The sequence below is a fragment of the Choloepus didactylus genome, chromosome 21 (assembly GCF_015220235.1).
Source record: "Choloepus didactylus isolate mChoDid1 chromosome 21, mChoDid1.pri, whole genome shotgun sequence".
Taxonomy (NCBI): Eukaryota; Metazoa; Chordata; class Mammalia; order Pilosa; family Megalonychidae; genus Choloepus; species Choloepus didactylus.
In genome coordinates this window covers 28,298,408-28,315,210 of record NC_051327.1, presented here as the reverse complement: position 1 = coordinate 28,315,210, position 16,803 = coordinate 28,298,408, and the positions used below count along the sequence as shown (strand labels likewise).

At 53.5% G+C, this 16,803-nt stretch overlaps 1 protein-coding gene across 2 annotated transcripts in view; it reads left to right on the top strand.

Annotated features, from left to right (window-relative positions):
• Positions 1-16,803, top strand: part of IFT140 (intraflagellar transport 140) — a 77,857-nt gene that overhangs the window by 11,043 nt on the left and 50,011 nt on the right. For both annotated transcript variants that reach the window (XM_037814987.1, XM_037814986.1), the window contains exons 7-13: positions 1,461-1,552; positions 2,073-2,179; positions 2,610-2,755; positions 10,302-10,505; positions 10,844-10,916; positions 12,345-12,436; positions 16,594-16,721. In XM_037814987.1, coding sequence (XP_037670915.1) covers positions 1,461-1,552; positions 2,073-2,179; positions 2,610-2,755; positions 10,302-10,505; positions 10,844-10,916; positions 12,345-12,436; positions 16,594-16,721 — 842 coding nt within the window. The remainder of the gene's footprint in view (positions 1-1,460; positions 1,553-2,072; positions 2,180-2,609; positions 2,756-10,301; positions 10,506-10,843; positions 10,917-12,344; positions 12,437-16,593; positions 16,722-16,803) is intronic.

The following is a 16,803-nucleotide window of genomic DNA, read 5'->3' as shown; positions in this document are numbered from 1 at the left end:
CGCCAGCCTGGGGGCAGGTGTCCCAGATCAGGGTGAAGCAGAGCCACACTCCCCTTGGGTGCTCAAGGAGGCCCCTCCCTGCATGTCTGTGGGTGTCTGGGTCTCCTCATTTCCTTCTCAGTGTGGGGTCCCAGATGGGGACGCGGAGACCAGCCTCATCCAGGGCTACCGCGTCAAAACTCGGTTGCGTCTGCCCTGTCTCTGTTTCCACACAAGGCCACCTTCCCAAGCCCTGGGGTCAGGCAGTGAGCACGTCTTTTAGGGGCCACATTTGAGCCACAGCAGCACAGTCCTGAAGCAGCAGCCTGCAGGGTCCCCGCCTCACCATCGCCCCGTAATGCTGCAGATGCCAAGAGGCCAGGGTCGTGCAAAGCCCTCTCCACACCCTTCCTTCTCTGCTCAGCAAGACCGACCAGCCTCGGGTCTTCGTGTGGGGGCAGCTCCCAGTGCTGTGGAGGACCATTGTTAGCCCCGCAGCAGTCAGTTTACGGGTGGGGGAATGAAGAGAATGGAACTGTCCCGGCGTCCCTGGACGAAGGGAGAGCGTGGGGGCAGAGCAGCACCTGCTTGCAGACGCTTCCCTTGGTGCTGGCCACAGGGTCACTAGGTGCTGGGTGCTGAGCCGCTGAGTGCCAGGTGAAGGGCCTCTGGGTGCAGGGCCGCCGGGTGCAGGCATGCTGGGTGCTGAGCCACTGGGTGCTGGTGAAGGGCCTCTGGGTGCAAGGCTGCTGGGTTCTGGGTGCAGGGCTGCTGGGGGGTGGCCATCTGCTGTGGTAGGTGTGGCTGATGTGACAGTCAGGGGGGCCTGTAGACTGGGGTGCCCCACCATGGCACCCCACCACTCCCCCTGCAGCTGCTCACCTGGCCTTCTCGGCCTGAAGGAGTGAAGCAGGGCCCCTCCATCTGCCAGTTCTCTGCAGGCCGAGGGCATCCAGGCTTGTCACCATTTGGGAGCCTTGGGGTCTCCAGCCCAGTATCTGCTGGTAGGGACCTCCGTGTCAGTCTCCGCAGCTGCCAGCAGCCCCCGCGCACACTCGGCTCCGGGATGGGGGTGTGGCAGCAGGAGCGGGCGGCAGTGCGCTTGGAGGGCAGGTGTGGGGACGGGGTGCCAGCTCCAGGGGCTTCTCGGTGCCGCGTGCTCCCGTATGGGGGGTGGGGGTCCAGTGTGTGTCCTGCCCAGGGAGCCCACGAGGACTCTGCTTGTCCAGAACACAGGGATCCGTGTCCCTCAGGGAACGCTGAGCGTCCCTACAGACACCGGTTGGTCCCGGAGCACACTGGCGCCCATTTGGTCCCTTTGTGTGCTATAGCCTGGGGGCTGAGAAGGTGATGTTGGCGTCCCACAGGACCCAACTCCAGGTGCCCCCGCAGCCCTGCCCTGGCTGCCGGGCCCCGGGGAGCTGCTGTCTGCGCAGCCTCGACATGCACCCCACGCATCTTCTGGTCTTTTCGTTCCGCAGGTAAAGTTGAGTGGGAAAACAGGTCGCCGGGCGGACGTGGCTTTGATCGAAGGCAGCCTCCTGGTGATGGCCCTCGGGGAGGCGGCGCTCAGGTCAGCGGGTGCCCTGGGGTTAAAGCCTCGTGCGGGTGGTCTCCTTAGAGCGTACGTGTCACTGGAGCATCACATGCCTGCAGGATGACGCACCAGTTGCCATTAACTCCTGCAGACCGTCCACGTCCAGGCACCAGCTCCACCATCGGGGGCAAAACCTTGCAGAGCCCGTGTCGTGTCACCCCCTTCCCCAGGGGTCTCCCACCCCACAGGGCGCCACTGCCCTGACGAGCTTCGTGCAAATGGAATCGAGTGTCATCTCCTGCTCGCGCCAGCCTGGTGCCAGCATCGAGATGTAGAGTTCCAGTCCAGCCGTCTTCCGCTGAAGCTGTTCGCTTCTATTGTAACAGGACACAGGATAGTTCTAAATTTACCAAAGGCATTCTTTCCACAGAGGGCATCTGAAGTGCCCTGTCTTTTCCCTGATTTTTGAAGTTTATTCCGTAGGTTCAATCAAACCCCCAAGCAGAGGGAAATGGTGCTAACCCAGCCCTCCCTGGGTTTCTTCTTTTCATTGTAGATTTTGGGATTTAGAACGAGGTGAAAATTACGTCCTGAGTCCAGAGGAGAAGTTTGGTTTTGAAAAAGGAGAGAATATAAACTGTGTTTCTTACTGTAAAGTCAAAGGTGAGATTTCCTGGCCTGGCATAGGAGAACTAGAACCAACCCCGAGCCTTTTGTGAGGGGCCGCAGAACAGTCCGGTGAAGTCGGGGTGGGGTGAGAGCACAGCCCAGGCCCAGCGAGGGCAGTGACACTTCGCTGTCCCTGAAGGCAGCGGGCTCTGGTCAGAAGCGAGAGCAGCCCGACTGCACAAAATGGTCCCTCCCGACACCCCACTAACACCTCAGAGCAGGGAGGCCCTGAGCGAGTGCACACTCGTGTGCGCGTGTGACGAGCCAGAGCAGGAAGACACCCCCCGCCCCGTACCCGCGGGCCTGTTTTTATGGGGGGGACAAGTACTGTGAGGGAGGACGCAGGTGGCTGTGGGGCAGCACCTGCGGGTTAGCCAAGAGCCCAGACAGGTGGCCAGGGTCCCAAGGCCCTGCCTCCCTGCAGGTCTCCTGGCAGCAGGGACCGACAAGGGGCGAGTGGCCATGTGGAAGAGGACGCCGGGTCCCCGGAGTGGCCCAGGGCCGGAGGGCAGAGACAGCTGGGCGCCCCAGAGCCCCACGGAGCTGGAAGGGAACATCACACAGATCCAGGTGCGCCCTGTGGGGGGGGGGGGACTGCCCACAGGAGGGGCACGAGGGCGCGAGGCAGCTTTTGTCTGTGATTCTTCTTAAGACCATGGGAAAACGACAGCCGTGAGCACTTTGAACGGTCCTCTGGCTCTTAGAACTGCAGGTGGAGGTTGTAGGCCTGTACTGATCTCTGTCTGTCTGTCTGTCCAGCCAGCCAGCCAACTGTATCTCTACCATTCTTTTATCGAGATACGAGCCACACACCAAATAGTTCTCAGCTTATCGACGGCGTTTTACCACCACCAACACCATCAATTTTAGGACATTTTCTTCACCCCAAAAGGAAACCCCTTCCCCATTAGCAGTCACGCCTCTCCACTGCCCCAGTACCCAGCCCCCGGCAACCGCTAATCTACCTTCTGTCTCTATAGATGTGCCTATTCCAGACGTTTTATATAAATGGAATTATACAGTATGTAGGTGCTTGTGGCTGGTTTCTTTCACTTGGAATGTTTTCAAGATCCATCCATTTGTAGAGTGCCTCAGTACTTCGTTCCTTTTTATAGCTGAACACCAGTCCCCTGTGTGGGCAGGCCACGTTGTGTCCATCTGTTCATTCAGTTGATGAAATTTGCATTGTTTCCACTTTTCGACCATCATGAATGATTCTGATATGGACATGCATGTGCATGTCTCTGCATGGACGTATGTTTTCAGTTTTCTTGGGTGTATACCTAGGAGTGGAGTCACTGAGTCATATGGAAACTCTGTTTAACCTTTTGAGGAACTGCAAGTCATTTTCCAACGTGGCCGCAGCATTTTCCATTCCCAGCAGCAGTGGAGGCGGGTTCTTCTTTCTCTGTGTCCTCACCGACACTTGTGACTGTTTGTCTTCTCACGTATAGCCATCCTAGTGGGTGCGACGTGGCATCTCGTGGTTTTAATTTGCATTTCTGTAACGACTAATGATGTTGCACCTGTTTTCATGTGCTCATTGGCCATTTGTATATCTTCTTTGGAGAAATGTCTATTCAGCTCCTTTGCCCATTTTTTAATTGGGTTATTTTTTTTTATTGTTGTGTTGTAAGGGTTCTTAAATATTCTAGATACAAGTCGCTTATGAGATACATGATTTCCAAATATTTTCTACCACTCTGTGAGTTACCTTTTTCACTTTCTTGGTAGGATTCTTTGAAGCACAAATTTTTAAATTTTGCTGTAGTCCATTTTGTCTATTTTTTTCCTTTTATGGCTTGTTCTCTAATCCAAAATCACAAAGACTTACACCTATGTTTTCTTTTAAGAATTTTATTGTTTTAGCTTTTACATCATTTAGATCTTTGATCTGTTTTGAATTTATTCCTGTTTATGGTGTGAGGTAGGGGTTTAGCTTCATTCTTTGGCATGTGAATGTCCAGTTGACCCAGCACCATTGGCTGAAAAGACCATTCTTTCCCCCATTGAATCGTCTTGGTACCTTTTTCAAAAAACAATTAATAAATATTATGATGGTTTCTTTCTGGATCCTCAATTCTATTGCATTGATCTACCTATCTACCCTTATGCTAGTACTACACTGTCTTAATTACTGTAGCTTTATAGTAAGTTTTGAAATCAAGAAGTATGTGTCCTTCAATTTTGTAATTCTTTTTCAAGATTGCTTTGGCTATTTGGAGACCCTTGCATTTCTAGGTGAATTTTGGAATCAGCTTGTCAATTTCTGCAAAGAAGCCAGCTGGGATTCTGATAGGGATTGGGTCGAATCTTTACATTCATTTGGGGGGCGTTACCATCTTACCAATATTAAGTCTTCTGAGCAATGAACTTGGGATGTTTTTCTTTATACAATGTTTTTGTACTTTTGAGAATGTAAGTTTTGTACTTCTTTTAAGTTTATTCCTAAATATTTTATTCTTTTTGATACCACTATAAATGGAAATGTTTTCTTAATTTCCTTTTCAGATTGTTCATTGCCAGTGTTCATAAGTACAAATGATTTTTTTATATTGACCCAGTATCCTGCAACTGTGCAGAAGTCTAATAGGTAATTCGAATAGTTTTGTAGATGATTTCTTCAAATTGTATAATTTCTATCAATCTGTCTTCAAGTTCTCTGATTCTTTCTTCTGCCAGTTCAGATCTACTGTTGAGCCTCTCTAGGGAATTTTTCATTTCAATTATTGTCATTTTCAACCCCAGAATTTACACTTGGTTCTTTTTTTAAAACAGCTTGATTGAGACATAAGCCACATACCATACAATTCACTCACTTAAAGTATACAATTCGCTGTTTTTAAATATATTCACAGAGCTGTGCATTCATTACTACAGTGAATTCTAGAACAGTTTTATCACCCTAAGAAGAAGCCCCACACCTGTTAGCTGTCACCACCAATCCTCCGTTAATTTCAGCTCTTGGCAACCACTAGTCTACCTTATGCCCTATAAATTCCTGGACATTTCACATGGAATCATACAATATGTGGTCCTTAGTTACCACTTCCTCACCTAGCATGTAATGTTTTCAAGATACATCCATGTTGCAATATGTATCAGCCCTTCTTCTTTTTAATTGCCAAATAATAGCCCATCGTGTGGACATACCACAGTGGATTTACCCACTCATCAGCAGGGCTGTTTTCACTTTGAGGCTGTTAGGAATGATGCTGTGAACATTTGTGTACAGGTTTTGGTGTTGACTTACGTTTTCATTTCTCTTGGACGTTCAGGGTTTTTTTTAATTTCTCTGTCTTTATGGATATTCTGTTTTTGAGGAAATGTCGTCGCATCCTCCTTACTCCGTTAAGCCTGGTTTCCTTTGGTTCTTTGACAGTATTTATAAGGCTGCTTTGACATCTGCTGTCAAGTCCCACAGCTGGGCCCTCTCCCAGGTAGTTCCAGTTTCCTGCTGTTTTTCCCCTGGACGGTCATATTCTCCAGTTTCTTTGCATAGCTCTTAAATTTTTTGGTTGAAAATTGGCCATTTTAGATAACACATTGTATCAGCGGTGGATACTGCTCCCACTCCCTCCGTGGCCTCCAGAGCTTATTGTTGTTGGTGGTGGCTGGTTTGTCTGTTTCGTGACCGCCGGAATATTTTAGTGACATCTGTTTCCCCTGCCGGTGAAGCCCAGACGCTTTGGGGCGACGGCCAGTTGAGCAGGGCTCTCTTTGACTGTCTCCTTCCCTGATCTTTTTGTTAGGCTTTCTGCCTCGGTGGGAATCTCACCCACTGTGAGGCTCCACAGTTTTCATCAGTGCCCTGGGCCCAAAGCCCTCCAAGGTCTGCTCCAGTTAAACGTGGCCTCCTTCGCTGGGGTCGTTTTTGAGGCCAGGCTTTGAGGTCTGTTCTGACCCAGGAGGGCTCTTTCGCCAGCTGCCTCTTTCTCCGGTTCTCGCAGCTCAGCCAGCCGGCCCGTGGCCTTGTTGCTCTTGGGGGCTACCAGCCTGCTCTTAATTGCTAACCCGCAAAATCTCCATTGCTTTCTGGAGGGCCCTTGGGCTTGACCTTCCCAGACTGTTTCAAAGTAAAGTCACTCCCTTTGAGGGGTGCATCACAGCCCTCCATGCTCATGGGCTGCCTTTTCCCATGGGAAAATCTCTGTGTCATTGCTCTGGGCTTGGGGAAGGGGACAGTGGCCCTCTTCTCTCGCTTGACACCAGCTGCGGGGTAGGGGAGGACCTCTGGTCTTGTCAGCCTCTCTCCCACGAGCGAGCCGGGACGAGGCAACGGGCAACGTGGGCCCTTATCTGCCACTCTCCCACCCACACCCGGAATTTAGCCTCTGCTTCATGGAACTGGGGGTGGGGTGAGGTTGGAAAATGCTGGTGGCCTGCCTTTCCCAGGGAGAGACCGCAGCGCTGGCCTGGGGGGCTGGAGCCCCCTCTCTCGGCCTCCCCTGCCCGGTGGCCCCATGTGCAGCATCCTTCCCGCTGAGCTGGGGGCCAGGGAGGAGGGAGCGGCTCATGGCTTGCTGTCCTTATTCCCTCACCAGCTGTGTCTTCCTTTGGCCCGTGCCCACCACCTGGACGCTTTCTAGATGGGCCCTTCCCACGCTCTCTCCCTGAGGAGGCTCTGGGCCTCGCTGGGCCGTCCAGGGCCACCCCTGGCCTGCTCTGCATCCCCAGCAGAGCTACCCATCCTGTGCTCTGCCAGGGAAGAAAGGGCACCCCGCAGGGCGTTCAGAGACAGCGCACGGAAACCTGGGGCTCACCTTCCAGTCCTTCCAGCAGTCTGGGGACTTTCTTTAAATCCTCACCTCAAATGTATATAAAAATAATTTCTGGGTGAATTAAAGACTTAAATATTTTAAAAATTAGATCAGAAAAATTGGCAAAAAAAGAGCCTAGAATATTATCAGGTCTGCAGAGAAAGTGTAATTTTCATGAATTTGACATTGGAGTACTCAAAAATTTATTTAAAACCAGGCAAAAATGAACAACAAAAGGAAAGAAAATGAACCGGGTAAACATTCGCTTTAAAGAATGTAAAAGGTTAATTTCAAAAATGCCCTGTTTTCTCAACTCTCAATGGATATTTTTTCTTCAGTTTAATACTGAGGTTGGCATGCAACTCTTACACTAGTTGTCTGCATTTAATGTGTTGTTTGCTTTTGGGGGGGGGAGTAGATCTTTATCCCAGTATCCCAAAAGCTGTTATTTTAAAGGTGCGTCTTATCTTTAATGATATCTTAGAATAAAGGACATAAAGAAAACTCACTCAGATTTATAGGAAAAATATTAAGGAACTCAATGGATAAACTGACGAAGGAGCGTGCAGATAATTTACTTAAGAATAGTTTGTAGAATATGGCAAACATGTGTACCCTCGTACGTAATGAAGGAAAGGCTGCTTTAAGTGAAAATAGGAGTTGTTCCAGCTTTCCCGGAGGACGTTAAAGGAAACGTGACTAGTTGTGAGAGTCAGTGTCCCTCGGCCTCAGAAAAGTGTCCTCTCTCCCCGGATAAATCCACGCGTTCCATGCACTTCCAGAAAAAGTTTTGTTTTGTTTGGTTTTTTCCTGGAGAACTCAACAAATTAACTCTAAAACTCATCTGGGAGATCAAATGGCAAAAAAATAATTTACAAAAATTCAAAACAAGGGCCACTTCCTCTGTCACATCCCGGAATATACCTGAAGATCACAGCAAGTAAAACAGCGCATGCGTACTCAGGAGCGGGTAAATGCGTTAGTGGCACGAAGCGGCAATCCAGAGACTTTTGAGATTTAATATGAAATTAAGAAAGTGGCATTTCACGTCCTCAGAGAAAATAAATTGGCTTTCCATTTATTAAAAAAAAAAATGAGCACCCCAATGCATACTCAAAAAAGTAAATTCCAGAAGAATTAAAGTTCTAGGCAGAGAGAAACATAAAAGTAGAAGGAATGAAAAATGTTCTTGAACTTGTAGAGTGGCTGTGGCCTTTCTAAGTGCCTCGCAGCAAGGGGGCCACACCTGGCAAAGGAAGAACATAAAACATCTGTGTGGAGAGAGACAGAGTAAGCAGTGAGAAGACAGATGAGCTGGGAAAGATGTTAGTAACAGAGCAGTGAAAGACTGCTGCACGTAATATAGTAGAAACTTCTAAAATTTAATATGGAAAAGATGCATATCAGCAGGCAAATGTACAGGTATTTCAGGAACTCAAACGTCCAAAATATGTATGAAAAAAGATGGTCAACCTTACCATTTAAGAAATTTGAATTTGGATTGTGGTGTTCTTACTTTGCCTGTTTCCTTGGCACAGATTGATATGAACGAGGGCTCAGGGACAGGAGGCGAGGCATTCACGGGGCGGGGTGAGGGTGCGGGGGCCACAGCCTCCCCACGGGACCCTGCCATCCAGCGGTTCCATCGGTAGGCATCACGGCGGAGACGCCCGCGGGCACCGGAAGGGGGCACAGGCCTGTGGGCAAGGCCAGTTGAGTCCATGCCCGTTGGTCACACGATGGCCGTCCCTGTCGCTGAGTGTTCGGAGTTTTGTGCCACGTGCATGTGTTACCAACTCAAAAAATAAGGCTTTTAGAAGAGGAAAGAGTGTACCTTAGTGCAGCCAAGGACAAAATTCCCCCGTATAAGCGTTAACGAAATAGTAAGGTGAAGAACAGCACACTCAGCTGATCTCATAAAATAACTGCACTGTGCTTATTCATGCCCAGAAAAGGGGTTTCAAGATGAAATAATTTCAGACCGAAAGGAAAGTTGTAAAAATAGTACAAAGGATTCCCTCCTGCCTTTCCCCCAGACTCTCCAGATGTCAGCATTCTGCCGCGTGTATTCCGGAATTTTCTTCCTGAATGCATGGAGCTGGAGCGGCCTATGTTTCTCCGGGCGTGTGTGTTTACTGGGCACAGGGGCATCCTCTGTGACAGCCCCATATCGGCAGGAGGGCCTCAGCGCCACCACCGCCGCCGCCCACCAGACCTGGTGCGCGTTTCCCCTCGTCCCGCTGGTGTCCGTCGCAGAGAAAAAGCCTCCGTCTTTCCTAGGCCGTCGTGGCTCGTTGAAGTTCGAGGGCCTGTCTCTTTGGTCTCTCTGTCCTCGGGCCGTACCTCGGTCATTCTTGTCCTTCGGGGTCTCGCCACGTCTGCGGATGATAAGCTGTTTGCTGAGTGGACAGTCCCTCCACTCGGGGTTGCGTGCTCTGCCTCTCGTTCAGCAGAGGCCATGCGTTCGGGGCAGGAAGGCGGCAGAAGGGACGCTGCCTCTTTCCCAGCTCACCACGCCAGCGGCCTGCGCTGTCTGTCTGTCCCTCTGCTGAGCTGTCACCTGATCTCTTGGCCAAGCTGGGGCCTGCCAGGTTCTGGTTCCTCGTGTTCCCTTGTAGTGGGGGGTCGTGTGCACTGGGGTGCCTGGTGACTTGTAATCGTCCCGTTACTCGTCTCACTCATCCCCCCTTGTGAACCCTTGGTGTTTCCTCCCTGACGCAGTACTCACTCTGGTGTGGTCAAAAGGAGCGAGCGACTCATAGAGGAGTTGGATCCCCACCGCCACTGTGTGCCTGAGGCAGCGCCCCCGGCCTCTCGAGCCTGAGGTTGCTCGTCTCTGACACGGGCCAGCAGCACCGTCCCCTGCAGAGGCCACCATGCGGGGCCAGCGGGACGTGGGAGTTGAGCATCTGGCAGTTCCTGATGCTGCATGCGCTCTCTGCGTTGGTGCTGGCAGTTTCGTCACACTGGGGTGATGGCTAGAAGAATATTCAGTGGCGAGGAAAGAGGCTGGACGTGTGTTATACCTTTATGTACATAAGCGTTACAGAAAATCTTCATAGAAAAAGCCAGAAGGTGTGGTCAGAAGCAGTATCTGCATGGCGGCATCTGCCACATGGGAGACGTTCCTGATGGTTGCCACCCAGGACGGGAGGGACAGACCCGGTGGGAACAGCCATGCAGCGTCCACTGTTGACCTGCAACCCTGAGCCTCAGCATCTAAAAAACTTCCTCAAAGTACACATTTGACCGTTAGGAAAGTCCTCAAAGGTCGTTTTTTAGACAAGGGTTGGTTAGAGCTGGTTGGTTGGCTGGTGGTTGACTGCTGGCTTCTCCCTCCCCGGCTCCTCATGAAGTGGGGCTCCCGGAAGCACCTGCTGGCGGTGAACATCGTCAGCTCCGTGGTGATCCTCGGCGCGCAGACCATGGCGGCGCACTTCCACCAGCAGGCGGTGGCCGTGCAGGTCTCGCCGAGCGTGCTGCACGTGACCTTCCAGCCCACAGGCACGACCTACAGCCTGCACGTGGACATGCACATCAGTGGGGCCTTCGTCACCAAGGTGAGGCGCGGGGACCCGTGGCCAGAGGCGGGACGACCACGGCCCGGAGGGCAGGCTGGCCTCTGCTCAGGACCCCTCCACGACCTGCGTCCCAGGTCTCCCCAAGGGTCCAAGTCACAAAGGAAGGAGCAAGAAAAGCCCAGGGCTCTTGGCCTCACACGGTGGATGTTTCCACTTGCCCCCAGAGGACGCAGTGGTGTCATGAGGGCGTGGGGCGGGGGAACGTGTAGAACTTTTGGAGGAGGGAAGAAAGGGCGTTGGAAGTGCCGCATGGTGTCCACGGACCACATCCTACTCTTTCCTGACGTTTGCCTGTTAATTCCCATTACTCTTTACAGGAGGCCATTGCCGTCTGGAACGGAAAGCAGGTGATGATCTTTGAGCCTTCTGGAGCTACCCTACGGAACGCAGGTAGGAACGGGCTCGGAAGGCCCGCTCTGCTCTCACCATGCGACGGGGGGCCATGGGCCAGTGGCCAGGGGTGGAAGGGCATGGGGCAGCCCTCGCTCACTCCTCAGCCCATGCCTGCACCCCACGGCCAGCACCGCGGCTCTGACTCACACCCCCGGGCCCACCAGGCCTTCTGGCCGCCTCGTGGTGACGCCGGTCAAGGTGGCCAAGTGCAGCCAGCAGGCGACCACAGAAACGAGGCTGCCTGGGCGCGAGCCACCAGGCAGCGTCCCTCCAAGGGCGTCCTGCAAACCCGGCTGCCGAAATGCTTCCGGACCACACCCAGCCACGAGCTCCGGCATCTGACCAGGCCGGCCTCTGGCAAGCCTCAGGGGGGCTCCCCGAGTCACCCCCAGGGGCCCCCACAACAACACCAGGAGGCCGCCTCCATCCTCCGCTCGCCAGTGTGCGGCAGGGTTAGTGGCCATCGCCATAACAAATGGCTCTAAACCAGGTGGCCTAAAGCAGCAGGGATGTGTCCTCGCACAGTTCTGGGGACCAGGACCCCAAAATCGAGGTCGGCAGGGGCACTGCCTCGCTAGAGAGGAGAGAATCTGTTCCCTGCTCATTACGGCTTCTGTGGCCCCAACGTTCCTGGTCTTGTGGCCGCCTCCCTGCAGCCTCCACCTCATCGCCACCGGCCGCCCCTCTGTCCGCATCTCCCTCCGTGAGGCCCACCCAGGTGACCCAGAATCCTCGAGTGTACCACATCATTGGCCAGACAAGCTGCTGCTCCCCTGGGGATCACGGCCTGGTGTCTTAGGGACGCTTCCCTCATTCACAGTCCTCCCCTCCACCCACCCTGGCACCCTGCGTACCCTCGCCCCAGAGGCAGCCCCCGGCTAGTGCCTCCGAAGCCCCCGCCTCCTTGGGGTGCTTGCCCACGGGATCTGCCCCCCCGTCTTTCCCACCCGACACGTTTCCTTCCCTCACACTTTGTTGCCTGATGTTCTCTTTTAAACTTGGTTACATTGTCTGGTACTGTACTTAACACATTACATGGCTTCTCACCTCTTCTAACGTAGCATCCCTCGGATCAAAGGGCGTGCCTTGCCCATCTTTCCCCCAGTCGGACCAGCACAGCAGGAGCTGGGGGGTTTTCGGTTTCCAGGGGCCTCCCCAGTTCCACTCTCCTCGATAGGCGCCCCTCTGGAAGGAGCCACCAGGGCCTGTGGCCTCCCACGCTGTCTGCCCGGCCCCGGGCCTGCGAGAGTCACTGCTCCTGGCCGTGGCCCGGGGGCTCCCTGCCTCAGAGCCTAGCTTCCTCACCCCATGATGCAGATAGGTATTTGCTGAGGCTGCCGTGGGGGCTGAGGGCAGCCAGGAAGCAAGAGCACAAGCAAGGCCAAGAAGATAAGCGGCACTGTCATCAGCCTCTGCCCCTTCCAGGCTCCTTCCTGTGCGAGTCTCCGGTGTTGGCGATGCACGAAGACAGCGTGTACACCGTGGAGCTAAACCGCGTCCAAGTTCGCACCTGGCAGGTAAGTGGTGGCTCTAGAGTACACGGGCTGTGCCACTAAGAAAATGAAATGAGGTTCAGGGACCGTCTTGTGATGGAGCCGGAGCCTGCCAACATGGAATCTGGGGTACCCACAGGCAAGGGGGTGGGCGCCTGTGAGGTTTCACGGAGCTTGCACTCAAGCACATTGCGCTGTGAAATCAGGTGCTAGTCAGCTCGACTGAATCCCAAGAAGCCAGCCTCATTCACATGTCAAGGGTCCCTCTCCCAGGTCCCCCTGCTTCACCCGCGTTCACAGTCAGTGAGCATCCACAAAGCGAGAGTCCCAGGACCCCACCTCCCCATGGGTACTGTGAGGGCAGCTGTGACTTGGGCCCCAAACCCGGAGGCAGGCGAGGGCCGTTGGCTGTGCCCGGTGCTGCAAGACGGGGGGTGCTGGCCTGCTCTGACCCACCCTGCAGACCCAGCCGTCCCCTGGGCGGCACCCACACAGGGCAGGATGTCGGAGCACAGGTGAAAGCCGGGACGGGGGAAGGTGCTCCCCACCCCACATGACCTGCGGGAGCCCCGGGGTGTCTCCTGCATCTGCCAGGACGAGTTACCTTGGCTGTGGTGACTGAAACCACGGAAATGTATGTCACCATTCTGGAGGCTAGAAGTCCGAGAGCAAGATGGCAGTAGCGTGGGCTCCTCGGGGGGCCGGGGTGGCCCGCAGGGCTTGGCCCTCTGTGGCTTGTGAATGAGCCCTCTAGCCTCTGCCCTGTCCTCCCGCAGCCTCGCCTCAGTGACTCCGTCCCTCCTCGTCTCTCTCCTGGGGACACTAGCTGTGGGATCTGGGGCCCTGGTCCACGGTTATCTCATCTCGAGATCCTTCGTCACGGCTAGAAGACCCTTTTTCCATTTGGGTCACACTCACAGGCTCTGGGGCCCCCCCTTTGGCCTCCATTCAGCCCAGGCACGTGGCACCTTCTGCAGAGTTGGGGGTGTGTGGTGGCCCTGTAGCCGCCCCCAGCAAGACAGCAGAGGACCACGCGGGGGCCACCCTGTGTCCACAGAGGTCCTGTTCCTGCCTGGGGTCAGGTGGTAAAAACAGTATCAGGAAGTGTCCAGGAGAAACTAACGCGGGCAGGGGGAGGAGGCCCGCGCTGGTGACGCAGCTCTGAGTCGGGGGAAGGAGCCAGTGGCCCGTCCGCAGCGGCTGGCACCCAGCAGGGTCTTTTTTCTGGTAAGTGGAGAAGTTGTAGGTTTATAGAAAAATCATGCCGAAAATACAGGGTTCCCGTTCGCCACCCTGTTATTAACACCTTGCGTTGGTGTGGTACAGTTGTCACGGTCCATGAAAGGACATTTCTATAGCTGTAGTATTAACTGTTGTCCAGGATTTATATTAGGGTGTTGCACAGTCCTATGGCTTTCGTTCTTTTTTAAAATTTTTATTCTAGTAACATATACATATAAGCTAAAATTTCCCGTTTTAACCACCTTGAGATATATCATTTAGTGCGGTTAATTACATCACAATGTTCTGCTACCGTCACCTCCGTCCATCACCAAATCTTTTCCATCGCCTCAAATAGAAACTGTACAGTTTAAGCATTAACTCTCCATTCCCTACCCCCATCCAGCCCCTAGTAACCTGTATTTTAGATTCTGACTCTATGATAATTTGCTTATTCTAATTATTTCGTATCAGTGAGATCATACAATATTTGTCCTTTTGTGTCTGGCTCATTTCACTCAACATGACGTCTTCAAGGCTCATCCATGTTGTTGCCTGTATCAGAACGTCATTCTTTTTTGCAACTGAATAATATTCTGTTGTACATATATACACTTACATCTTTTAGCAATCGTGAATAATGCTGCTGTGGACACTGGTGTACAAATATCTGTTCGAGCCCCTGCTTTCGGTTCTTTTGGGTATGTATCTGGTAGAGGGATTGCCAGGTCCTGTGTTATTATACCTAACTTCCGAGGAACCACCAAACTGCCCTCCACAGTGGCTGCTCCACTTTGCATTGCCACCAGCAGTGAGCAGGTGTTGCAGTTTCTCCACATCCTCTCCAGCCCTTGTGATTTCAGTGCTGTTAATAGTGGTGGTTCTAATGAGTGTGGACTGGCATCTCACTGTGGTTTCGATTTGTATTTCCCTAATAGCTAATGATGTCAGCATCTTTTCATGTGCTTTCTGGCCATTTGTATATCTTCTTTGGAGAGATGTTTATTCAAGTTTTTGCCCATTTTTTAATTGGGTTTTTGTCTTTTTGTTGTTGAGTTGTAGGATTTCTTTACATATTCTGGATAGTAAAGCTTTATCGGCTTTGTGGTTTCCAAATATTTTCTCCCATTGAATAGGTTGTCTTTTCACATTAGTGACAAAGTCCTTTGATGCACAAAAGTTTTTTATTTTGATGAGGTCCCTTTTATCTATTTTTTCTTTTGTTGTTTGTGCTTTGGATATGAAGTCCAAGAAGCATTGCCTAACACAAAATCTTACAGATGCTTCCCTATGTTTTCTTCTAGGAGTTTTACACTTCTGATTCTTAGATTTAGTTCTTTGATCTAGTTTGGTTGGATGTGCTGTGAGGTGGGGTCCCCCTTCATTGTTTTGCAACTGGAGATCCAGTTTTCCCAGCAGATTTGTCAAAGAGACTGTTCTTTCCCAATTGAGTGGACTTGGCTCCTTTGTCAGAAATCAGCTGGCTGTAGCATGAGGGATGCTTCCTGAGCTCTCAACCTCTCTGGCACCCACACACCACCGTGCGTGCGCAGGGAACAGGGCCCCGGAGGAGGGCTCGCGGCAGGGCGGAAGGGGCGCCAGGGGCTGCTTCTGTGGCTTCTGCAGCTGTGTGGTCTTCTCTCTCACTGTTTTCTGTGGTTTTGAGGAAGGTCACTGTCTAAGATTCCTCTGCTGCCTTTGCCCAGGGGGCGTTAGAACAACCAGCGGTCCCCCAGCGATCTGTAGTAGCTGATCAGAAGCAGTGATCAGTGATCAGATCGCATCCCTGGTGTTGGGAGGACCAGGTGTTTGTGTCCCACCCTGGCACCAGCCAGCAGCGCCCGGAGCCCGAGCTCCAGCTCCCACTGCCGCCCCTGAGGCTGTGGGGGGAGGCAGCTGCGGTGGGGGGTGGGGCTCACCAGGGTTCATCAGCAGCCTCTCCCCTCCGCTCCCCCCCCCCGGATGCAGCGCAGTGAGTGATCTGGAAGGTTCAGTGGTTCCCGAGCCTCCTGCTCCATCTTCCCACAGCCTCCGCCCAGCAAGGTCTTGCCCGGGGCTGGAGGGGAGCAGACGTGGGGAGGCCGGGAGGAAAGGAGACTCCCCCACAAAGGAAAGCCCCTTCCACTTGCGCCAGCCGCTCTCCAGGTGCCACTTGCCTGTCTGTTGGGGACACAGATGGGTGGGGAGCCGGGGCCCCAAGGGCAGGTGAGATTAGCAGGGACCCTGGCCGCAGGGTGCCAGCTAGTGATGCAAGTCGGCTCTTTTTATTTAAGATTTTAAATACAGGAAGAGCAGGTGTCCATTCAGCCCCTGCCTGCAGGGCTGCGCTCTCTGGAATCCTGCGCCCACTCGGGCACTCGGGGCCTCCTCACCTGCACACCGCACACCCCAGGGCCCTTGGCGCCCAGATGCACCCCCTGCCTTGCCACCTGCCTCAGCCCCCTGGGGAGGACCACACACTGCCCGGCGCAGCTCCCATGTGATGGGGGTGGTCACCAGGTGTTCGGGAAACTGTACCCAGAACTTTCCAGACCCTGAGGACGGGGTCACTCACAGTAACACCCAGAGAATAAGGTTTGCTCGGCGCAGGTGAGGCCATGCTTCAAAATGCTGTGTGGTAACGGGGGGTTAAAGACCCCCGGAACCTTCAGAAGGGAGCATGCCCTGATGTAGCCGGTCTCCCAGCAGGTGTCCCCTTCACTCCTGCTCCCGCCGAGGCTCCCGGCGCCTGAGGCTGGCGCGGTGGACGGCCTGGCCAGGCGGCTTTATGCATCACGCCTCCGCACCCACCCAAGTGCCGCCCACCCTGTCCCGCTGGGAAATCATGGGCGTGTGTGTTTACCGAGCCGCCCTCTGCCCTGCTCCGGACCCCCGGGGCGCCTGTGGGTGACGCTCACTAACACAGGGGCCTTGCCGTGGAAGCCGCTTCCCTGCATCTCCTGCCGCTCTCCTGTCCCCAGGGAACCGTCAAGCAGCTCCTCCTGTTCGCCGAGCCCGAGGGGAGCCCATGCTGCCTGGACGTCTGCGGAAACTTCCTGGTCGTAGGGACAGACTCAGCTCACTTCAAAAGCTTTGATCTTTCCCGAAGGTACGATTTATCTCAAATAAGCGTCCAGAGTCTTTAAAATGAGAAAACAGTGAGGGGAGAGGGGGCAAGGAGATGGAAGCAG